Source organism: Callospermophilus lateralis, chromosome 13 (genome assembly GCF_048772815.1).
Source record: "Callospermophilus lateralis isolate mCalLat2 chromosome 13, mCalLat2.hap1, whole genome shotgun sequence".
Taxonomy (NCBI): Eukaryota; Metazoa; Chordata; class Mammalia; order Rodentia; family Sciuridae; genus Callospermophilus; species Callospermophilus lateralis.
Genome location: NC_135317.1, coordinates 22,347,120 through 22,371,338, shown reverse-complemented (window position 1 = coordinate 22,371,338; position 24,219 = coordinate 22,347,120). Strand labels below are relative to the sequence as shown.

Here is a 24,219-nt window from a genome sequence, read left to right as displayed (position 1 = left end):
GAAACTGTTAGACCAGGACGCAAAGAAAAGACCATCAACTCCAATTAAAATCAAATTAAAGCAAGCTTATTATTTCCACCAGCTGGGCTGCCTCTCCCAACAAAAACCTCGGGAATAAGACAGCCCAGAAGCTTTCTAGAAGCGCAGCTTTATAGCCCAGAAAGTTATACAAAGAGGGTTATAGATAACAAAACTCCATGACCATAACACAAAGGATAGTTTATATTTTTGCTGGCCCTGACATCAGAATTTATGAAGGTCATTAGAGCCTCAGAGAGGGTTGTTATCTGGCCAGGGAAAGCCAGGCATGGGTGAGTTCAAGGCATGGACAGGCATGCCAAGTAAGTTTAGAATTCACAGTAATTTATAGTAAAGCCGAAATTAGCTTTTTATGCCTTTGTGGCAAGATGGCTCCCAATTTTATGAGGGAATCAGGATGGGTTTATCAAAACAAGAGAAGTAAACAAATAAAAGTAATAGAAAACCATACCAAATACACAATCCCCCAAACCCAAACCCTCAGAAGAAGACATAATTACATGAAAAATTGTTTAACAAGGAAAAAAAATAATTACATTGATAAATACTAAAAATGAGAGGAAAAAGAGACAAGTGGACAAGTGTTTTTATATATGTCCCTGAGCCAATCAGCACAGCGAGATTCACATGCATGCATACACATACTCTCCCCATACCCCCACACACAGAAGAATAAATTAACGATTTTTAAAAAAAAAAAATTAAAATTCAAAATCTGAAGGAAACTTCTCCACTGAAGTGGTGAAAATATTGAAGCCAGAATTAAAGAGAGGCAGTGTAGACAGATGATCAGGTGGGATTGAGAAAACACAGGCCAGTTTGAGTCCCAGTTTGAGTCCTGGCACCCCTGAGGAATTGAAATGTTGATGCCTTCAGAGCATTTTCTCCACCCTTATCCAGATAACCTGCCCCTGCTCCAATCTGTTGCTAAGGTTACCTGACCTAGGGATTGTCCCTCCCTACAGGGAGTTGTAAAAGTTGTTAATTAAGGCACCCTGGGCCCCCTTTCTACCAGGATCACACCACCTTGGCCCCTCCAGTCCATCTGCTTCTCAGATTTTCCCATTGACCATTTCCTGGGCCTAGTCATGTAAGCAGGAACAAAAGAGATAAGGGGGAAGAGAGCAGGAGAATAAAGGAAGCTTACGACATTTGAAAAGGCAGAACACCTCACTTCTTGGGATACCAGGATACTAGGATACCAGCTATGGGCCCCCCTCTCCCTCCCAGGAGAAATCTGTATTACCCCTTTTAAATAAACCCTGCTTTATATGCTTGCCTTGGCGTGCTTTAATGTTATACTTCAATACATGAGGAAGCAGGACTCCTCACTGGTAACTGGCACTATCAATATTTGGCCAGTTTGGGTGGTCACTATCTATGTCCAATAGTCTTTCTTTCCAAGTTCTCTTGAGTTACATACTGATAGAGAAAGGGGTGGGGGTAGTTAACCCTTTCCTGTTTTTATGTTGCTTTCTGAGTTACCAGTTGAAGAACTTCAAGATTGAAGCTGTTTGATATAAGATTCTGCTTCCCCTCTTACCAGGGCTGGGTTAGGGCACACTATCAGTGTTTAGAATTAAGATGTGGCTTAATTCTAATCAGGGGCTTTGTTGGGTGGGACCTTCTTTGGAGAGACTAGATTGACCTGCCCCTAGGGAAAGACAATAGCCAGTCTCTTCTGCTGGTCTGGTCCTCATGAGCCTCCCAAGAAATCCAATCCTGGAACAGAGGGGGCCTATCCTCCCCCATTGCTGCCAAGGAACAACCTTCCCAGGCTTAGTCTGAGTGTATTCACCTCTGCCTTCTTAGACTCTTCCCTTGATTTAGCTGGTCATAAGAGCCACCAAAAACACAAAGGAGAAGTGAGTTTGGCTTTCCTTAGCCCTTCTGACCCTTCTTTTACCTTTTTTCATCACCTAAATTATCTATTTTTCATTGTTTTGATATTATTAACCAAATCGGAGCTTGTATCAAAGTTATTTAGGTTGATGAATAGAGAATATCTTAAGAATGAGGAGGTGTCTAGTTTATTTGATATTGCTAAGCCTGCTCAGAGAAACTACTTTTGATTTATTATGAAGAACTAGCTTATGTGTGTTGAGGGCCATTTGTGGGCTGTGTGTGGACTTTGTTGGCATTGCAGCCTAATGAATAGGGACCTCTGGTGTCTGAGAACTTGCAGTGGACATTTCCTCTGTGTAAGACTGCCTAGAGACATTGTGAATTCCTATTCTGCTCTGCCATATCCCACACAGCACCCGAGATGGGGTGACCTGCTGTAGCTGCACAGCCTGAGATGGGTGTGACCAGCCAAGATGCCAATCAACCTACTGACTACAAGACATCAGGAAGCAAGACTCCGTCCTTGAAACCTTACCCCTGCCTTTGCTGTACCCTCTCAAATAAACCACTGGAGCCATTTTCCTTGTCTAGCTTCAGCTCCCACGTAGACCAAACCTATCAGGACTCTGCTTTTGAAAATGTCTTTCTCTTTGTCTTTTGTTCTTCACTAATTATTCTAGACTGTAATTTCTCAGGTAGCTTACACAGTCCTCAGCAGGAAGAAGAACCCCTAACAAGGCACTAGCTGTCTCCTCATATAAGTGGTATTATAGAGGCCAAGAAATACCACAATCTATTTGTAAAAGCTTTAATTTCTTTTGTGAGCATTTTGTAACATTTTTTTTTATTTTGAAAAAGTCCAATTTATGGATGATGATTTTGGTTTCAAATCTAAAACCACTCTCCCTATTCCTATACCCTCCCAATTTTTCTCCTTGGTTCTTTAAAGTTTGACTTAGTCTTCGTTAAAGGCATGACACGTTAGCCAAGGTTCATTTTCCCCTCTGTGAATGGTCAACTTTTCCAGCATAATTTGTTGAAAAGGCTCTTTCCTTCTTGAGTTGTTCCTGTACCTCTGTGAAAACTGGTTGGGGTTACTATATAGGTCTGTTGCTGGGTGTTCTGTTTGTTCCTTTAATCTATGAGTTTACTCCTCCATCCATACTACAGCGTTCTGACTCCTGTAGCTACAGGATGCTCTTGACATTGGGAAGACTAATTTCCATAACCTTATCCTTATTTGAAGACAAATCATTCACATGCAGAAAAATATTAAATAAACAAATGATACATATCACAAAAAAATTGAGAAAGGTCTTGGTTAGCATGTATTTTAAGACTTCATAATTATTATTTAAATTTTTCACTCAAGAGCACTACCTGCTTCTACAGAAGCAGGACCAATTTTTATTCTGGAGATACACACCTGTAGATTTTGAAGAACCTACTGATAGAAGAGCAGTCCTGCGTGGAAACAAGACTAAATGTTTCCCACAATTTGGGTCAGGAGGAGGGATCTATCTATTGGTTAAGACAAAAGGGACTTTAAGCTAAAATGTAGCCTGCTGAACTTAAACCGATACCAAAGAGAAGGAGGCATTGCTGGAGCCCGAGTCCTGTGCCCAGCTCTGCACAGCTCTGCCAGTCTGTCTGTCTAGAGTTTGCTGGGCACACTGCATTCCCATGAGAGCACTCACTCTGCCATTTCACAATGTGTATTGCTACTCTTTAGAGACTCTCTGTCATTTAGGCTGGCATATCTGGTGTCTGGAGTGAAATCTTTGGCGAGGTTCTCTGAGGGCACCTGGTCTCTGAGGGTCCTGGAGCTGAGTGTGGCTCTGACATTCGCCTCAGCCTTCTCCATTGCTGCACCTTGGTCTTTTGGGCTTGGTCAGTCTTATTTCAGGTCATGCTCTGCCCTCCTTCTGGTAAACCTGGTAGATGCTCCCTGTTGACTCCTTGGCTTTAAATAAGGTAACCTTAAGAAAAAGACTTTCTCTCTCTTTGGGGGACAAAAGGTATCTTCTGTCTTTTATGACAAGCTCTCTCAGGTGCAAGGGCACCGTCTGGTTGAGTACTCAGATTTCACAGAACTCATATTCTGAGTACGTCCTTTCTTCTGGTGAGTTCTCTTTTGGTTCTGTGTGCCTAGTTCAATATATATATTTTATTTGAATGCCTAATTGAAAAGTTTTCTTGTTTTTGTGAACACTTAATTTTGGTTTCATTTTTGGTTAGTAATGTGCATCAACAATTGATTTAGCTTACTATTTTTCTCCCTACTTGTTTCTGAAAATCTTCTGAGAGCAAAAATAAGTATTCGAAATGGTGAACATGGGACACTCAAATTAAGAGCCACTAAGGTCACCATCACCATCTATTAAAGACTGTACACTCTGAAGATAGTCTCCTGGTCACAGACAAGCATGGTTGCCACTAGGGTACCTGCCAGGGACAAGACAATTTCCATGCAAGTAAAGAAAAGTTTCATCACAGGTTGGACAAACTAAGGCAAAGGCTATCTGCCAAGTTAAAAAAAAACAAAGATCCTGTGCCCAATATACCTGTCAAAGCAAAACATTGACGATTCTGTGACAGGACTTGAAGTACTTTTCTTTACTCTCCAGAGATTGATAAGAAACAAAATGGGATCTCAAAATTTTAAAGCATGTAAGGAAGATGTGAATGCCTAATTGAAAGTGCCCCAACTGGCTGTTCTTTGCATTCTTATGTAGGTATTGTTTTCAGTTTTAATTAATGGGAAAGGATAATTTTTACACTGCAAATATCGGGTAGACATGTAAAGGATGTTTAGCTCCTTGGACCGCTGCTCTGTGTTGGTCAGCATTTTGTCACTGTGATCAAAATACCTAACATGAGCAACTTAGAGAAGGGAAGATTTATTTTGGCTTCAGTTTCAGAGATTTCAGTCCATGGTGTGCTGGCTGCAAGGCAGATATGAGGCAGAGGGTGTGGTGGGGAAATCTGCTCAGCTCAAGGCAGCTGGGATGAGTGGAGAGACAGGAAGGACCCAGGGGAAGATATCCCCAAGGCCACACTGCCCCAGCCAGTAGTATTCACCACCTCCCAGTAAGTGGAGTCAAATTATAATCCACTGGAGAGATCCAGTCATTTGCCCTCTGAACATGCTACAATGCCTAACACATGAGCTTTGGGGGACACTCCAGATCTAAACCACAACATTCTCTCTTTATCTGACATCCTAAATTCTAAAGAAAAGCTGCACCTAAATGATCTAGATGTTACCGGCTAAATAATCTTTCTTCAGATTTAAAGACCCCAGAACATGGGGTGCACTTTTGGATAATATCAGAATGTAGAACACCCTTTCTTATGCTGCAATCCTGAGCATCAACTAACACACAATCCATAAACTGTTGAGATGTTTAACTTGCAGGAAAGTAACATATTTGTCTAAAAAACTGAACAAACTAGCCTAAAGTGGTCAAGGTCAATTGTGGTGTTCTAGCCAGAAAGAATAAAAGAAAAAAAAAAAGAGAGAAGGAAAGACACACCACAGTGATGAAGACCCCATCTAACAGCCTTCCTGCCTGTTGTCCCTCTGCTGCACCTCCTTTCCTACCCTATAAAAGCCCTGGGACATACCTGGGTTCTCTAAAATGGTCTTTTGGGGGCAGGTGCTGCCCTTGATGAAACCTGATTTCCTCTGTACCAATTCTCCTCTCCTAAGTATTGGCTTTCAAGCAGTGAGCAGGTAAGAATTGGCTCCAATAATACCTCTCTATTTTTTCTCTATTTTATATTTTCTTTCCTTTTTTCTTCTATTAAAATAAATACAAATTGAAACACAAATCCACTTAAAAGTTTTTCTCTTGGCATTTCAGCTAAGATCGGAAAAGGAAAAAGAAAAAAAAAAAAAAAAAAACTTCCAATGAATGGGTTTTGCCCAGTTGCATGGCATCCTAAACACCTAACATTTATATTTTAAGTTTGCCTGGCTGATTATTGCTTAGGGTAATAAAATGGTTCTATATGTCTTCATAACTACTCTTATGCCTTGGTCAAAATTTCATGGACCTGGAAAAATTTTTAAAATGCATGGATGTGGAGCAGAGAAGGAGTAGTTAGACACTGCCTGAGAATATGCAGGTGGTAGGAGACTCCCAAATACCCCTCCACTCCCCAGGGTCTTTAAAGACAGCCTTTTTATTAAACCTTTCCTTGGAGATTTGGTCAATCCATACAGAACTGACCCCAATTCTACCTCTGCCGTGATGATTCTCACATGAGGCTGTTGTATTTGTAATAGATGTCTTTTTGTAGCAAAACTCTCTCTTGGGGCCCAGAGCCAGGATATTCCTACCTCTAGGAGACAATCTGTATGAGGAACTGAGCAATAGCCTGCTCTTATTGAACAGATGCAGAAACTGAGGCTCTGGAAAGCAAACTCATTTGCTCAGTATCACAGATTTTGAAAGTCACCACTTCTGACTACAGAACCTACTCTCTTAACTCAGTTGGCCCAATGGGGATAAGATGGGAATGGAAGCAGACATGGAGGGAAGCCATCCCCATCCAGCTCCTATAGCTGCTGGGACATCACACCCTGCCTACCTTGAGTCTTGCACCAGAAATGCTGACAGGCTCATACTAAGATGGAAGTGGAGACATGTGAAGAGGGGAGAGGCTATAAGGAGCACTGTGGAGCAGACAATGGACATTCTTTCTTCTTAACTTCCCTGGGTAGGAGCCTGAGGTCAGTGACAGAAGCTCTATCCCCTAGGGTCTCCAGAGAGTTGGTATGGAACTGAGTGTAGGACGAGGCCAGATACTCTGAGGGGTGGGCAAGGCAGCTCTCAGTGCCTCAGACCACCTCACACTCGGCTCACCTGGGAGGCCGCTTCCTGCTGGAGGATAGGCTACACCAGGGGGTATGGGGGGCAGGAGCTATATTTCCTCTCTGATTTGAGGTTTCCACAGGAATAATTTGACTTACCAGAAGACCTTATTTAAAAATAGTATTAAAAATTAAAATTTAGATTTTAAAATAAGAAAAAAAAATATCTGTTTTGACAAAGATGGAGCTCTAGATTTACCAGTTTCCTTTCCATACAGGTAAGGATTTTGCTTTAAGATCACGTAGAGGGTGTGCTGCTACCTCTCCATCTAGGAAGCGAGATGTCTTTTTTTAGAGCTTAGAAGCCACATGGACTAACTTGCATTACATGATCCTTCAGAACTGTGAGGATTCCCTGGACAGTTCCCAAGCCCTCAGGGAACTACACTCTTTCCATTACTTAGATGACACTTAGTTCTTTGAATTTCTCGGAGAAGCAGGCTCTGCTCCAGGCAAGCATCCCCTGACACTCACTCTGTTGTCCCATCTCTGGCTAACGCTGGTCTATGGCAACCGCAGAGCCTTGCAGAGGTGGCTCAATGGTGCCAACCTTCCAATTTGTGTGAGCAGAGCAGCAGCCAGAAGAGACGCTCTCTCAGAAATCTATGTGGAAAGGATAGTCTTTGTGGCTTTCAGTTCTGAAAAACAGAAAAGTGAATAAAAAATAGAAACAAAGAATTAGTATTTTTAAGAGAAACATTTGAAATGACATAATTATGTATTTTTAATGTCCTAGAATATAAATTAGTCTTTGACTTCATGTGGTGGCCCATTTTCAAACAAGGAAGAATTATGGTAAGAAAGGTTAATTAACCTAGAATTTATGTTGTAACTAACTATGAGTCAACCATCCAATTGGAATATTTCTCTGTTTATTTTACAAAGGAGTAAAAGAGGCATATTTACGTGGGGAATGTGGCCAATCGAAGGTTCCTGTTAAGACTCATGATTTCATCCATGTGATTCTCTGTTAATTCAAAATCGAACACCTGGAAATAAAAATTTTAAAGGAAATTCAGCTCATTTATATTTAATTTGCATACTACCTACAAAGCACTGAAATACACCTGCAAGGGACAAGAGGATGGGAAAGAAAAACTTCATCAGGCCTCTGGAACTTGCCCTGCATCACAGCTGACCTGGCCGAAATACACTTTGATTTGAATCCCTTGGTTGGAGTTGGCTTACCTTTGGCTACTTTAGGAAACCTTGAAAAGATAGGACACATGCTGCTTTTATCTTTTGGAAGTAAAGAATATATGGAAACAGTCAAAAGGTGCAGCAAAAAGTTTTTTCCACTGACCCACCTTCTCCCCTGCAAAAGACGAAGCCATTTGTTCCATATATCCCACCAACTAGGGAGCCACCTGCCCCTGAAACTGTTCACTATCAGCATCTGTGTCACAGAACCATTCTTCTGAGTAATCACGTTTTGTTTCTTCTGGAATAGTATTCTTGCCCCCTCCCATCCTCATTCACACTTGAGGATGATGACAGTGACCCACTCCCACAACAACAGTGCTTCATGAGTGTCACCCACTACTGTGGAGGGGCTGATCAGAGAAGGGCACGAAGGCACAGCAAGTGATTCCAATATACCCTGGTGGGTGAGAGGCCTATGGGAGGCCAGCCTCTACCCCAGGAGATGACCATCCTGAAGCCATGAGAAATTGGTTATACACAGTGTGGGAATTCTGATCAGAGGAGCAGATATGCTGGTGGAGTAGTTTGGGTTAAGGAGAGAAGAAGACAGCTTTAGAGAGTCCCTAAGGTCAGGTGGTTGTCTCCTGCTGGCCCAGGGACAGCATCTTCCCCAGTGGGTGGCTGACCTAATGCAAAGGAACAGGGCACCCTGACTGTGCCCCAAAGTCCTAGAGTCAAATCCATTGCCACAAGGGGCCATGCCAATCCAAGGCACTGAGAGCTACTACAGGTGAACTAAAGGGCAGGGTGGCTCTTCTAGCGTCTGCCAAACCTTCGTGCAGCTATGAACCATCATGGGTTGGAGGTCCTCAGATTCAGAGAGTCGGATGATCTTCTTGAGTATCTGACCTTTCAGCAGCAATCCTGGCTGCCCTGTGGGGGCTGAGAGCACCATAGCTGGGCCCAGGTAGGAGTCAGTGTCAGCTACTGTGTGCCAAATTTTAACCTCTGGCCCAAGATTGGCCTAGTTCCCAAAAGCTTGTCAGAAGCCATGTAAGAGAGAACTTTTACTTGCTACAACTCTCACACTCCTCAGGTATGAGAGTTCGCTGGTCACCTTTAGCAGATTTGAACTGTTTAAAACCAGGATGCCCCAGGAAGGATGAAGGGTAGTGCACAGGTGGCAGGTGGGAAAGGGAACCTGTGCCCCACAAGCAAGGGCCCAGTCGGGAGAGGACTGAGTACCGCAAGGTTCTCTGCCCCATTCTCAAGGTCTCCTCTTGAGAATGTATCCTCATGGATACCCTGCCTCCACTACTGGGAATGCAGCTCTTGCCAACAAAGAGGTTGTTCCCAAACCAATCAGCCTGACACACACAGCAAGCTGCTAAGTGGTGAGTAGGCCTGTCAGATCCTAAGTCTGAGATCTTAACTACTGTGCTATGGAGTGTGCTCTGAGTTGAAGGCACATCTAGTTCAAAAATAAACTTCACATACTTCCGTGATTCTTGGTTGAGGTTCAAAATGCTGTCCTTACAAGAACCACCTTCTTTCATGTTTTATACATATTCTGGTAAATAAAGATACCTACCCATTGGTTTTTCACTCCTACCTCTCTAGTCTCTAGATGAGAGTCAGGGCTAAATCCTTCAACCAACATCACTCAAGGTCCATGCCCTCCTGCGACCAGTGAGCATGCCTCCATGTGGCAGATGGACGAGGTGCTACCAACCTTCTTCCTCTTCCTCATGACTATGTGGCTGGACAACATCCAGCCTCCCTCGAGGGTCAGTGTGGCCCCATCATCATGTCAGCCCACTGAATGTGAAAGGAAGTGAGGTGCACTCCAAAGTCTTGGCCTCTCCCAACTTCTCCCATCATATCCTTTTCCCTCCTTCCCATGGTGGGCTGCATGGCAAAGAAACCAAGCTCTGGTGGACAGGGGAGCTCTGAGATGGAAGGAGCCCAGGGCCTTGGGTCACTGAGAGAAAGACTGATTGCCAAGACAGTGCAGAGGAATAGACAGCAGATGTGTCAAGGCCACAGGATGCTGGGCCTGTTTGTTATGGTAGCTAGCCCACCCTAACTAATATAAATTCCCAAACCCTCTAACATCAAAGAAAGAAAACACCTACCTGAATGTTTTCTTGAATCCGCTTTGGGTTGGTAGACTTGGGAATCACTATCAAATTCCTCTGGATCTGAAACCGGATCAGAATCTGCAGAGGAGAATTGACATCACACAGTGGTATTCTCATGAAGTCAAACCTAAGTCATTTCCCTAACAGCTTGAGCCTTACTATAGAGCAAGAGTCCACAAGTTTCCTTCCTGCTAAGTCCTTGAGAAATCTCACTGGCATTTTCCAAACAGTTCTCTCGGTACGTCTGTAGTAACTGCCATTGGCCCAAGGAAAGGTCAAGGACCTGCTCACACCTTAATGGGATTTCCTTAACATGTGTCCAGTCTCCAGAGTAATCAGGGCAAGAACAAGCCATTGTAATAAAGGACTCTTCTGTTTCCTTTTTCACTAGCTTCCCGTGCAGATGGGGCAGAGGGGACTGCCTGCGAACTCCTCCTGAGTCCTGGCACAGGAGGGGGCAGGAGCGCAGGCTTGAATCAATGGGACTATGAGGCAACAACTCACTTTCCACACCGGGAAGTTCTGATGAGTCCTGGACTCATCCAGGTGAGCTAACCCTTTCCTAGAAACGGACAAGCCTTAGGAATTCAGGAGAGAGAGGATGTGGGAAAGTAATTCCCAGGTGTGACAGCCCTCCCCAGTACCTGAGCACATGACTTGTTATAGTGATTTGCAATTCTCCGAATCGTGGGGTTATTCAGCAAGTCCGTTCCCTCCCTAGAGAGACACAGCACAGGGGGTAAGTTAGCACAGATGTTTCTTTCTTTAAAATAAAACCTTTCCCCCAAATGAAAGGTTCACTATTTTCTTATCATAATACACACTGTTGGAAATTTGAAGGATGCAGAAAAGCACATCACCCCAAATACTTGTCTGGAGAAAATCACGGATAAAATTTTGGTGATATCTACATATCATCCCTTTTTCATGGCATTTTGAACTTCTTATCAAGAACCAGGTGGCAACAAAAACCACCATGTAGTGGGCTCTCCATGCTGCGGCAGGCCCAATGACACTTAGACCCTCTAGTGCCTCGGCTGTCTCCTGTCAGACCTGGCAGAGGTCTCCAGCACTGCCAGGCAATCTTGTGATGATGGTGAGAATCTCAGAAAAGTACATCTCCAATACCATGAAAAGGTGGACACTGAATACATGAAAGCTTCACTACAAGAACTTTTGAAAGACTATGACACATCTGCGGGGAACCATTTTTTTCAAGAGCCATTTATTATGATTTATTAAGTAGTTACTGTGTTTCAAGCACTGGGCTAGTTAGAGTCCTCAAAGGGTCCCTAAGGTACCAAACATGGCCCAATTTTCTTTACAAAGACCCATGTTGTATCCCCTCCTTTGCTGGCTCTCTCACTCATCCATCAGAGGCACTTCTATCCCAAAGTTCAGCTTTGATATATGACCAGCCTTCCAGGTATTCCTTGGCTGCTACCAAGTTCTAATACATATGCCCCATTTCATACGGAAAACATGCAAGTGATAAAATTTAAATAATTTCAGCCTGTCCAGGATCCTAATATGATCTAGGCACTGAGCTAAGTTCTGAGAGCAGAAGAATGAATAAGATACAGTCCCTGCATTCAGGGGACTTTACCCAGTGGGACAAAGTAAGAATAAAATAGTGACAAGATGGGGTGGCATGGATTGTGTGAAGGAGGGCTTCCTGGAGGAGGTATAATGCTGGATTGAACATTTAGAAACAGGAGGGCACAAATTGAGAAAACATAGATCTGTGGGTAAAAAGATCAGTATAAGCAAAGGCACAGAGAGTAGAAACACCCTTTTCTATCCAAGGAACTACTGGTAGTTCCGTGTGGTTGATGCAGTAAAGTTCAGCAGCAAGGGGAGGGAGGAGGCCAGAGGCAGCCAGAGACCAGGCCAGCTGCAGCTCAGGGGCCAGCCAAGACCTGAAGAATTTTTGAGCAGGAAGGTGACATGATTATATGAAAACAGCTACTTCAGTACTCCTGAGCAGTACAATGGATGGGATGGCTCTGGGAAGGAGCTAAGGTGCTTCTCTAAGAACCTGAGGGAATCCTTGCTTCACCCAAGTAGAGATGGTAACAAGAGAGATCAAAAGACATCTGAGTTCTCTTGGCACCATAATCAATAAGTGGTGGTGGGGATTAGACCATGGGAATGGGAAAGATGATTTCCATAGTTCTGGCTTAGGTGGCTAAGTGGGTGGTGGTAGCTGATAAAGGGAGCACAGTACAAATTCAAGGCTAGGGGGAAGATAACACATGGAATTAACATTATCTAATGAGTAAGAGGTCTGTGAAAAGTCCTGGTAAAGAAGTCAGTAGCTGACTGATTTACTACTGGGGAGCTCAGCAAAAGGGGTCACTTGAGGCTGGTTATGTAAATTAAGAAGGGAAAAAGTGACTCTAGCTTCCAGTAACAGTTCCCTATCTCCAGCACAGGGGCTTGGGAGGTGTGACTGCCCTTTGCGACCCCCCACATCCTGCCCATCCTTCTTGATGGAGTCCTTCCATCAGATGAAAGGGGAGGGTGGTATCTATTGCTGCCAGGACTCCAAATAACACAGTCACTGACTCATCCTTACCTGGAGCCACCAAGAGGACGGTAAGCAGTCACAGACACATCTTTGGCTTTGCAAAAGCGAATCAAATTCTTCTGAGTAAGATATGGGTGGCACTCAATCTATAAACAGAATCAAGGCATACCACACAATTCAGATAACAGCATGCTAAGAAAGTTCTAAAAGACAGACCAACACTGGTATCTTGGTTACCGTTGATTAGCTGCAGGCCCCAGGCTGAGGCCTAAATATCCTCATCTGCATGTGAGCAGGCGGGCCATGCCAGGGCCATGATGCCAGGTCCTGTAAAGGCCTATAAGTCTGCAGCCTCATAAACACCCACTTGCTGTAGTATCACCTGCTTGGTGTGGCCTTCCTCAGTCACTCAGAGAAAAGCTGCTTCATTCTGCGGCTCCTACCTCTCTCCTGTCCTTTATTTTCATTTACAGTATCTATAATTATCTGACACACCCCATATATTTCATTATTTTTGACTGTTGTCATCAGGATTTAAGTTACATGAAAATAAGGATTTTTGTCTCAACTGGTTTCGTTCATGGGTGTACCCCAACATTGAGAGCAACGGAGACATAGAGAAGGTGCTCAGCAAATATCTGTTGAATAAATAAATGAAATAAGGGCATTACATATGACAAATACACACTAGAGGTGATGTTGGTGAACATTTTGAGAAACTTGAGAGCAGGGTTGTGGTCCCTTCCATATGCTCTGAATTCTCCTGGCCATTCCAGATTATAAGTGGACTTAAAATAAGTGTTTGTTCAGATGGAATTAGAAAGAACTATGCCTGTCCTCTCAGGATCGTGTGTGTCCAGCAAGGTAAGCTTTTGGGAAAACTTAGAAAAGGTGGCCTCCTAGAACTTTCTGGTATTGTGCTCCTGACAAGGCAACAACCATTCTTAGGTATTTAAAATGCTGCTCAAGAAAAAAATCCTGACTCAAAACAGAAGCTGACATGCATATAAGTAGATTGTGTGCACGTGAGGTCTTAGAAAAGGCTGCACTGTCTTAGAAATCAGGTTGGTGGCTGCTCTTTGTGGTGGGAACTAGCACAGGACATAAAGTTTACAGAAGGCTGAAGATCATGTTTCTTGTTCTGGGTGCTGAATACTGGAATAGATCCACTAGTGAACACTCCTAGAGCTACACTCTTTATGACTCACACACTTTCTGTATGTATGTTATATATCACAGTTTTGAAGAAAAAAGCTTATTTATTGAGAAAAAGGAAAGAAAAAGAAGAAAGTGATGCTCTATTCTTAATTTTTGCAAACTGGAAGCTACTAAGTGCCCACCCAGGGGCCAACACCAGTAAAATGGGCAAGTTCACTATCTGCACAGTGGAATTCCACACAGAAATGAGAAGGAAGACTGTACTCCCATGTGCATGTGGAGGGACCTGACAAACAACGCTGTGGGCAAGAACCCTGACACGAGAACTGATGGCACGTTGCTATCTCAACTATAAATCTCAATGTCACTGGACATCAGAACAGTGACTACCCCTGCAGGACAGGGATACAGAGTGGAAAAGAGAAGCAGTATAGAGTGCTGGGATACTGGATGCAGGTTGGGGAGCTATGCTCAGTTTAAAAAATGTACCAAGCTCCACTCACAGGTGTGCGCGTTTCTGTCTATGTAAATGAAAAGTTTAAGAAAATAAAGTGCTGCAAAAACGCTCTTTGGACATTCAAAGCCAGTCAGTCAGAGTAGCAAACTATAATAGTCCTTTGCTCTCAAGTCTTTTCTCTGCATTAAGAAAAAAATATGTACCTTTACCTCTGCAGCCTGAGGGGCTGGGCTGAAGATATTGGGTCATCTGTCCCTTTCTTGCTGCCAGTCTGCAAGGGCCAGGAGAGGCAGTGGGAAGGGCTGCTTTCCTCTGATGAGGAGGGGCCTGCCAGGACCTCCCCTTCTGAATATACCCGAGGATATGCCTATAGGTGTGCATAGAGAATCAAGCTCCAGATCACACCCTACAGGTCAATGGCGCTGTCCAATCATACAAGGCTTTAAGATAGCCGCTTGACTGCTCACCCTGTGACATTGCCTAACTGCTAACTTAAGTTATAATTTTGACAAACATGGGAGAAAAACACCTCCTTTGTGATTCATGCATTCTGCCATTTCCAGCATGGCCAAACAGAGGTAACAGCTGGGCAGTCAACTACCCTACTTAAGCCCTCCCCATCCTCCTACCAGCTCACCTGGTTAGTTATTGGCTTGAACTTCAAATCAGGCTTATTCAAAAGACTCTCAAGCTGTTCATGGTTGAAGTTTGACACACCAATGTCCTTCACGAGCCCTTGAATCACCAAGTCCTCCATGGCCTAAAAGAACAAAGGACTTTGCTGTGTGTACAAGCTCTGTCTATTTTTCTGATAAACGCCCTCTCTCACCAACTCTGCATGGACTTCTAAAACTGGATCCACCCCAAACTGTAAAATAATTTACTTGAAACTTCAAAACCACTGTTGAATGTAAGGTCTAGTCCCAGTTCCATCTTTTAATACTTTTATTTTATATATATATATATATATTTATTTATTTATTTATTTATTTGGTGCTAAGGATCAAACCCCGTGCCTCACATGTGTGAGGCAGGTGCTCTACCATTGAGCTACAGCCCCAATCTGCAGTTCCATCTCTTAATAGTGGGAGACACTGGGAAAATTACATGACCTTGACAAGCCTCAACTTCCTCAGTCACAAAATGAGGACAATATTGTCTACACATATCAGAGGGTTGTTTCAAGGCTACATGAAATGATGTACAAAAAAGCATTTAGATAATGCTGGCATTGAACAAACCCAGCACATTTTAAGTACTAATATTTCTATTACCCTCAATAATTGTTGATCTGGTGTTTGGCAATGTGGGCCCTGTTGGTTTCATTTTTCCACTTTCCTTTTCACCTATGTGACCATCTTCTTAAAGCACAGTGGTGCACCGTCACTCTCCTATTTCACCTTAGCCATTTAGCATTTTAAAGAACTCACGAGCAGAGCAACCTGAAGCCAAGAGCTGCCACTGACCACAAGCCAGCCTGCCTCTTTCTTCAAAAGTGCACGGCCTTCCTGTCAGTGTGGATGGTCAGGAGTAAGTCCTACTGGGTCACGAGGATAGTGACTGATGAGCTTAGGGGCACCATTGCTGCTGTGCTACTGCAAACACCAGAACCTTGCTTGTGCTACATGAAAAACCTAGAGTTTACCCCAGATCTTTAAAGAGAGGCACCCCAGTGTGACAGGAAGGGCAGGAACCCCTGGGCACTGCTCCTGACACCTGAGACACATGGTAGCACGTCTCCACATTCCACTTATTCATAAGAGGAGAGGATAGTGGTGCTCAGCGCAGTGATGTCCTCTCATTTCCCTCATGTCTCTAACTGGGTGACCCCAGGCTCCCCCCTGGCTTCACCTTGCAGCCTCATACTAGTGGCTCCAGATGTCATCTCCTGAATTTAAGCTCTGCCCTGAATTCAGCAAGTGCATTTTCTTCCCGGGCTTCAAACATGACCAGGCTCTGTCCTGCACTGGGCCAGCTCTGCTAGAGCCCTCAGGGAATCTTACCAGGCTCTCCCTGCACCAGCCTGCCAGTTGGCATCCAAACACTCAAATCCACCACTTCTCTGGTTCCCCTCACCACTGTCTTGGGCCCTCACGACCTGTCTGTCATCTGGACCCTGAAAACAGGCTTGGTACTTATTGACTCTCTCTCCATTCGATTCTCCCACCTCCCCATTGTGAGCTGTACTATGCTGTCAACATTAGAGTCCTAAAATGCTTAAAAGAGAACTAAAAGGAACTGCCACGTACTACTAGTGGCTATCATGGTGTAACAGGAACATGGAGTTTTGAATTTTCTTTTTTATACTCTTCTGTATTTTCTGAAACAAACGTGTGATAATTCTAATTAAAAATAAGTAAACTTTGGGTGGGAACAAAGGAGGTCTGAATTAATTATTCCTAAAATAATATTTCAGAGAGACATACCACCATAAGCAAAAGGTAATAAGAAAGTCATGTGAGGTCTCCAAGTTCTTCAGGTCTTCTTTTCTAATTCACACTGCAAACACTGTGTTTCAAGTAGACAACTCAGGGTCTGAACATAAGGTGTTCAAGTCTCATACCCATTCTTATCTGGAGGTGTATCACCAGGGATGATGTCGCCAGAGGGGGTGTCTCAGCTTACCTCCCATGTTTCCAGGAAGCTTGTTTTACTAGGTATAACTATACCACTGAGATCCAAAGGGACATCTTCTTCTCCAGGCTGTGAGAACCAGAAGAAAGAAGATTACTGGGCTGGTGATCATCCCTCATTAGAAACTAGGGGGAGAGGGAATCCAGATATTGGGAAGAGCTCTGTTGTGAGACATCCATCTAAGCCTTGGCTTTGTCACTAAGCAGTACTAGTCTGGCTTGACCACTTCTGTTCTGTAGGCCTCAGCCTCCACTTTGATGAAATCAAGGGTTGTGAAGACTGAGTGGTCAGCAAAGTCTATGCCAGCCCTGAAGTTCACTGTTCACTTCTCACAAGGTAAGAAATAAAGATCTTGATTCCCTGCTTATTGTTAAAAGTTTAATAACTTCAGGCTAGGAATGGGGTATTAATGGGGATCTCCTTCAAGTCTTAAGAGCAAGTCTTAAGTTTTCTTGTGACTCCATTAGTAGGATCTTTCCTTTTTTTAGAACCACCATCACGATGATAGATAACAAAGTGAGAATCCAAAGGTTACAGGAAGTGAAGGGTAGAGAAAGATACCCTAAAGTCTCAAAATCTAGAGTTACCCTTAGAGCAGCTGTAGATATTGCTTTGTAATATGCCCCTTGTTCATTTACAATCCTACCTCACTAACATTGTCACAGGGCAAGTGGCAGAAAATACATATCAATTTATTAAACCTTAAGCATTAAAAATTTTGAAAGTTCTGGCCTGATCCATATTTTAGAGGCATTTTCTGTGTTAATGAGAAGTAATTGTTTACTTCGCAGCTATCTCTCATCTTGATATTTTTTTAAACATCCACATAAGTCTAACCACTTACTGAGCAGTACCTGGAAGCCCATTGGCCAGTGCATCAGGTACAGATCCAAGTAATCCAGCTTCAAGGCCTTCAGACTCTTTTTGCATGCCATTTTCACCAAGGACGGCTCATGATAGGTGCACCACAGCTACAGGGAGAAGGGAGACCAAAGTCACACAGCTGGCATCCAGAACCAACGCAGCATCCGCTCCATATTCCTACAGAGCTACTCTCTGGGAGACCAAAACATTCAAGTTGAGATGACAACAAATACAACAGGGGAGGTTCTCAGGAGAGGACAGTGGCAGCACCCTTAGCAAAGTTCACCAGGAGTCTACACACAGGGCTTTGCTGCTCCCTCCTACTCAGGGGACATTCAGGACACCAGAAGACATTTGGTGGGAGGGCTGATGTTTATTTGGATCTACTGAAACCAATACAAGAAAAAGAAAACCATGCTGTTCGGCAGAAAAGATAGGAGTAACAATCAAACGTTATGTTTCCAACACAAATAGGCCTTATGATCAAGGTTCTCCGTTACTAAGGTAGATAATAATATGGGTTAAACCAGATGAGTTAACATATGTTGCCTTATATTAATGTAGATATTTCCATCTCACTTCTAGGAAGTAGGAAAATTTATGATTGCTTTTCTCCACATTACTTTTCCTCCTATATTTTTATTAATTGTGACAGAAGCTGACCTGAAGGCTCTGTCACAGCAAGTGAAAAAAAAATTCATAAGATAAAGTAAAAGAAAGGAGATTAAATGAAATCAAATGACAAGTATAGTGTATTAACAGAAATGGGGGGACAAACAAAAACAAAATGCAAATACACCACACTGTTAACAATAGTTGCTTCTAGACAGTAAGTATATTGACTGAATCACATTTTTTATGACTTTTTGAAATCCCCAAGTTTCTGCTGCTGGCTGTGATCCACTCAGATTTAACCCATCCTTAGACTGCAGGGCAAGACTCAGAAATCCCATTACCCATCTCACTACCTTGATATTCAGAAGTCTCCTTCCTTGGCCAAGCATACACCAAGGCTTCTCCTTTAGCCTCTGCCCAGCTAAGACAGCAACAATGAATGATAAAACTTATTTACTGTATTTCAGTAAAACAGAAAGGCAAACTCCCTATAGAGAGTTCACTAAATCTCAGAATTATGGGAGTTTAGATTTGGAATTCATTCAGAAGAATGAACAACTAATATTCACACTTCCTGAATGACAGCTAGAACTTGGACCCATGACTTCTGGTCTTCTGGTCTCCTGGTCTCCTTCAAGGTCAAAAGCAAAGGAATTAATTCTGTACTACTTAGTCTACCTCCTATACTGTTTAGAAGGCTTACCTTTTAAAATATCCTTCACACTCATTCCCCTCCTCTGCATCCTTGTCTCGCTGCAGTTTAGGCCTTCATCACTTCCCACCTACACAGCTCTTTATGGTCTCCTGCCTGTCTCAAATGAGTGCTCCTTTCAGCTGCTACAATATCCAATATACAACACAAATATCGCTTACCTATAACACATACAGCCTGACTTAAAGACCTCTTGGTTTTACTTTGTCTCCAAGAAAAAGTACAGGCTCCTTGAATAGCATACCAAAATCTTCACAGCCTGGCCCAGCCTCATTTCTCATCACCCTGCCACCTCTCACTGTGTAATCCAGGAACACCAAGCTTCTTACAGATCCCTGCATCTGCATCCCCTGTGTCTATGTGCAATCTGCTCCCTCAGTTTGCAACTCCATCCTAAATCTTCTTTACTTGCCCCACTCCCAGAGCTCCTTATTCAGCAGACCTGCTGGGGAACTTGGAATCTGCATTTTTCCAAACACTCCAGGTAATTCTGAGCTTGGGAATTTCTGTGTAGACAGAGTTCATGAAGGTTGGAACTTTGTCCTACTCACCACTGGAGACAAAGTACCTATTAATCAATCAATTTTAAGAATGCACCTAAATGAAATAATAATAATGGAAGGGAGATCAGTAGAGATCAGCAAGTGGATTATAAGGAGGGGAGGAAAAAGGAAGGTATTGGGAAATGACAATGTTCAAATTATGTAATATGCATGTATTAATATGGCATAGTGAATTATACTAATATGTATAATTATAAAATGCACAATAAAAATAAAAATATATGTTAGCAAAAAAGATGGAGCAAGAGAACTTAATAATAATAATAAGTGAAAAAAAGCAGGCTGTAGAATAATGTGTTTGGTGTAGTTCTGCTCCTGAAAAAGCAAACAAACCAATACCCTCCATATGAGCACATGTACTGCATGAGCCAGAGAAAGTGCAGAAGACTGTTCACATGAATCAGTCAGAAAGATGAAGACACAGAATTTGGAATGTGGCCAGGGAAGAGGAAAATTATTAACTCTGTTTTTAGACATCTTGGTATTGTGATAAATTATTATAGAAGAAAAAAAAAAGAATGTTTTACCAATTGGGGGATCTCTGCACTCCTACCTGAGTGATCAAATGAATAATATGAAGCAAATAAAGCTACATACAATATAACCTAGCATGTTTATTAAGCTGTGATACTTCTTGTTAGTTTTGGTTCAAGCAGAAAACAAAGCCATCTCTTCCCATCAGGAGACTGGTAAGTGCTCCACGCAAGGCAAGTTCAGCTCTTCCATTGCCTAAGAGTACAGTGACTGGGATTCCACTGTCTCTGCAGCTAAAAAGCCTACCTTACTGACAACAAAAAGGTCCTCTCGTCTCACAACACCCTCCTTGATCTTGTGTCGAATTCCTGCTCCTATCTCATTCTCGTTGTGGTATAAATAAGCACAGTCAAAGTGCCGGTACCCCGCATCAATGGCCACTTTCACTGCCTCAGCAGCTTCTCCTGGAGATGCCTGCAAAATCAGCAGAAAAGAAGTGTTCCATCAAAGTCAGAGAAATGCAACCCCCAGTTCTCTCTGTCCACTTGAGAATAGAGAAGCAAATGATACATACTTACATAAAGGTAATCTACCACATAAATGAGCATAGGCCCAAATCCACATAAGTAGTCTGGATCCCACAGCAATAGAGAAATTCAGAAAAGAAAGCAGTTACTGCAAATTGAGCCTACCTTATCAAGGCAAGGGACTAGAACTATGGGAAGATTGTGGGAGAAAGTTTACAGTCTCAGCAAACGGGGGATTCTTATATCCTCAGTTGAAGGGTAATTGACAAACATCCTCTGCACTTCAACTATAAAATACAGCAGTATAATTGTCTTCATTTAACAAGCAATAGAGTCAGAGTGGCTGAAAGCTAGTAAATCAAACATCCATTTTAAGTTGAAAAGAGAAAATAAAAATAAAAATGTTGCTAATGAACTTGGAAACAAAGATGTAATAGAGAAGACCAGAAAAGCTAGAAATCAGTTATTTGAAAAACCTTAACATGATAGACAAAACTTCTGGCAAGATTAGTCAAAATAACATCAGTTTTAAAAAATAAAATGACATGAATGAAAAGCAGGATATGAATATAAAATAGATTTAATTAAAAGAACATATGCCAACAATTTGGAAAAATGACCGCAAATAGAAGAAACTCCAGAAAAATTTAACTCAAAAAGAAATAAAATTTGAATAGTTTTGTAATTATTAAAGAAATGAAGCCACTAGAAATAAAAGAAAACCACCACTTACAGAGTTCTAGAAAATTTCCAAGAAGAATAATCCTAATTTATCATGAAATCTTTCACATAACAGAAAAAGAAGAAATACTCTCAACTTGTTCTACTAAAAATAACAGTTTAATCCATTAAGGATGGCTACCAAATATCACACTCCTGGCTAGATCTGAGAACCAATATGAACAAAGCATATCCTTGACCTTCAAAAGTTGATTGGCAAATGGGAGAAATAATTTAAACATTGGACTAGCAGGGGCTGAGTATTCTAAACCTGACTCAATCAATAACTCCCATGTGACTTCTCATATGAACATCTTTTAATCAAGGACTAAATTTATTTTTTAAGAGCACATTAGTAGTTAGTGCTGTCTTTCAAATCACAGACAGGGATTACAAAGTTCAGGCAGGGAAAAGTCCAAACTGCTAGTACTATCAGCATCTAAGGGGGTTGTTTCTAGATAGGGAAACTGAAGTTCCAAAGTTTATTTTTAAAACCAAGTTGGCAATTCTAAACTTTCCTAATCTGTTCAATAGAGATAACCTTCCCGATCTTCTAGTCTTCTGCCTAATAGCCTCTCCTCTTGGCTTCCCCAAACTTAACATCTTAAGGATTATTGACTTGGCCTGGATCTCACCTACCATTCTGAAATACCTAGCTGCACTCGCCATTTTCAGACAAGTGTTTGCCTAAATATTCCATCATTTACACAAAGGGGTAATTCTACATTACAAAAAAAACCCAGACTCAGAAAGACAATTATTGAATATTTTCTCTCAAAGGAGGACGGAATGGGGGGAGGGGAGGGGAGGGGAGAGGAGGGAGGGGAGGGGAGAAGAGAAGGAACATAAAGCAGGTTACTATTAAGGAAAGGGAAGGAGAACAGAAGGAGGGGCAAAGAGGAAAGAAAGGGCAGTAGGGAGGGTGGATATGATCAACGCACTTTTTGTGAATATATGAAACTGTCATAACGAACTCCTTATTTTGAACAATTATCAGAACAATTATAATTTTAAAAGAAAAAAAAAAAGATTTTGTTTTGGAAAGTTTGGGCCTGCCCGATTTCGCAGCACGCGGGCACCTAGGCCCCTGCATCAGGTTTTGGAAGGCGGGAGGGGAGGCAGGCCGCCCTTCCTTCCCCTTCCTGTGGAGCACGAATGACAGAGGGATGCCGCGGGACCGCCAGACCCCAGCGGAGAGGACAGCGGGCCCGGAGGGGCCTGGAGGAGTCTGGGGCCTCGTCTCGGGCCGCCCCTCCGGCCCGCCAGGTCGCCTCACCTTCCAGGTGCCCAGGCCCACTGCGGGGATCTTCGCTATGGCTCCCACTGCGGGGACCTTCTCCATGGCTCCCGCCGGGGTTCCAGACCTTCGCCTTGGACCGGCCCCGGCGAGTCTCAGCGGCAGTGACCAGAGGCGACCAGAGTGCGGCGCGGAGAACTCCCTGATTGGCTGGAGCTGCGACGAGCTGAAATCGGCGCCCCGATTGGTTGGCGGCGCTGAGGCAGCAGGGCCAATGGGCCAAAGGGTTCTCTGATTGGCTGGTGGTGCCGCCCGCCTCCTGTGGGCCTAACCACCCAAGCTCAGGCGCGCTTCTCTGCTCCCACAGTCATGTGGCGTCTCCTCTGGTTTCCTAGCAACGTGGCTGAAGCTTACAACGGATGTTGGGGAAGAGGACCCCAAGATTCCCAGGCACTTTCCAAGCCCAGAGCCATCCTCAGGCTACTTTTGGCTAAGAGCCTGCCTGGGATCCTCCTCTATCTTCCCCTCTACACCTAGGTCTAGGGTAAGCCTCTTACCCCAGGGGAAAGAAGGAAATAGGAGAGGCAGTGGGACAAACCTGCGGAGGGGATCCAACCTCTACTGGGACCCGTCCTCTACTTACAGCCTAGGGAAGTGTCGGGGGAGGCAATAATTTTTGTGGTTCTGTCTTTGCTAGGATTTGTCAGGGAAGAGTCTTTGTGGTTACTGTCATTCTTTGTGGTGGTCACTGTTCCATGTTGAACGGGCTGTTTCTCAAGGTATCAGCCCCAGTTAGCAGTTCTCCTTACAGGTTATTGTCTGGGGTTTAGGTCAGACTGACTGTCTTGCTGGGTCTGAGTGGCCATAGAGTGACTCTTGTCCGACGGTGGAAGATAATGTTTCAGGATGCTGTTGCCTGATTCAAGTTCATCCTAACAATTACCACCCGCTGGTAGTATGGGATACAGGAGAGATAGTCTTGCTTTTTTCTTTACAATTCGGATGCTTGGAGCAGATGACCCTGAAGGTCCTACAGGCTTGAGGAGGTGTTAGCGTTAATACTCCATAATGATACACGGTGTATTGAATCCTTGGAAAATGCCTTCTTCCCCAGGGGTCCTTCAGAGCAGACAGCTGCCAGGGGAGTTATGAGAGGAGGACTTGAAGTGGTATAGAAAGTGGCAGATCCCAGGACCACTCATACAGGGCCTAGGGACAAGAATGTTGGGTTCTTAAGGATCTCATTGGAATAGCAGCTGAAGTCAAGCTCAGGTTCTGGTGAAGAGCCTACTGAGTGATCTGGACACCCCCCAAAGCCAGTAGAGGGAGAAACCAGACAAGGGGGTTTTCCAAGTTCCCTTCATTACTCCTCTAGCTTGCATTTGAGCTCCTGGAGACATCCAAAGACAAGTCAAAGTTTTGTTTCTGGTTTTCCCTGCTTGGGGCTGCAGTGCCAGAGCAGACCACCAAGGAAGAACAGTGCCCCCTGTGCTCAGTAGATCAAGTGGAGCTTGGGTAGAGGCCCCACAGTGTCATTCTGGGTGTCCTTCCAACTGCCACCCAACTTTCACTTTATTTTGCTAGCTTTAGAGCCTCATGTATGCTGCCCAGAGATTGGAAAGGGGGCTCAGATCTCGCATTACTTACCCAAGCAACCATGCTCTGAGACTCCCTTTTTCAA

The 24,219-nt window shown here is 43.4% G+C and overlaps 1 protein-coding gene across 3 annotated transcripts in view; it reads right to left on the bottom strand.

Moving 5' to 3' along the window:
* Akr1e2 (aldo-keto reductase family 1 member E2) overlaps window positions 1–22,707 on the bottom strand; it is a 30,213-nt gene extending 7,506 nt beyond the window's left edge. For 2 of the 3 annotated variants that reach the window (XR_013088486.1, XR_013088487.1), the window contains exons 1-10: window positions 22,578–22,707; window positions 20,361–20,528; window positions 17,681–17,797; window positions 16,818–16,895; window positions 14,830–14,952; window positions 12,626–12,723; window positions 10,692–10,764; window positions 10,042–10,125; window positions 7,670–7,752; window positions 7,238–7,401 (exon numbers count right to left, since the gene is read on the bottom strand). Coding sequence is in view for 1 of the 3 variants with exons in the window: in XM_076832197.1 (XP_076688312.1) it covers window positions 7,359–7,401; window positions 7,670–7,752; window positions 10,042–10,125; window positions 10,692–10,764; window positions 12,626–12,723; window positions 14,830–14,952; window positions 16,818–16,895; window positions 17,681–17,797; window positions 20,361–20,528; window positions 22,578–22,643 (933 nt within the window). In the remaining 2 variants the exon portion in view is untranslated. Of the gene's footprint in view, window positions 1–132; window positions 7,402–7,669; window positions 7,753–10,041; window positions 10,126–10,691; window positions 10,765–12,625; window positions 12,724–14,829; window positions 14,953–16,817; window positions 16,896–17,680; window positions 17,798–20,360; window positions 20,529–22,577 lie in introns of those variants that run through there. The other variant, XM_076832197.1, reaches the window with a different exon arrangement.
* Window positions 22,708–24,219: the final 1,512 nt, after the last annotated feature.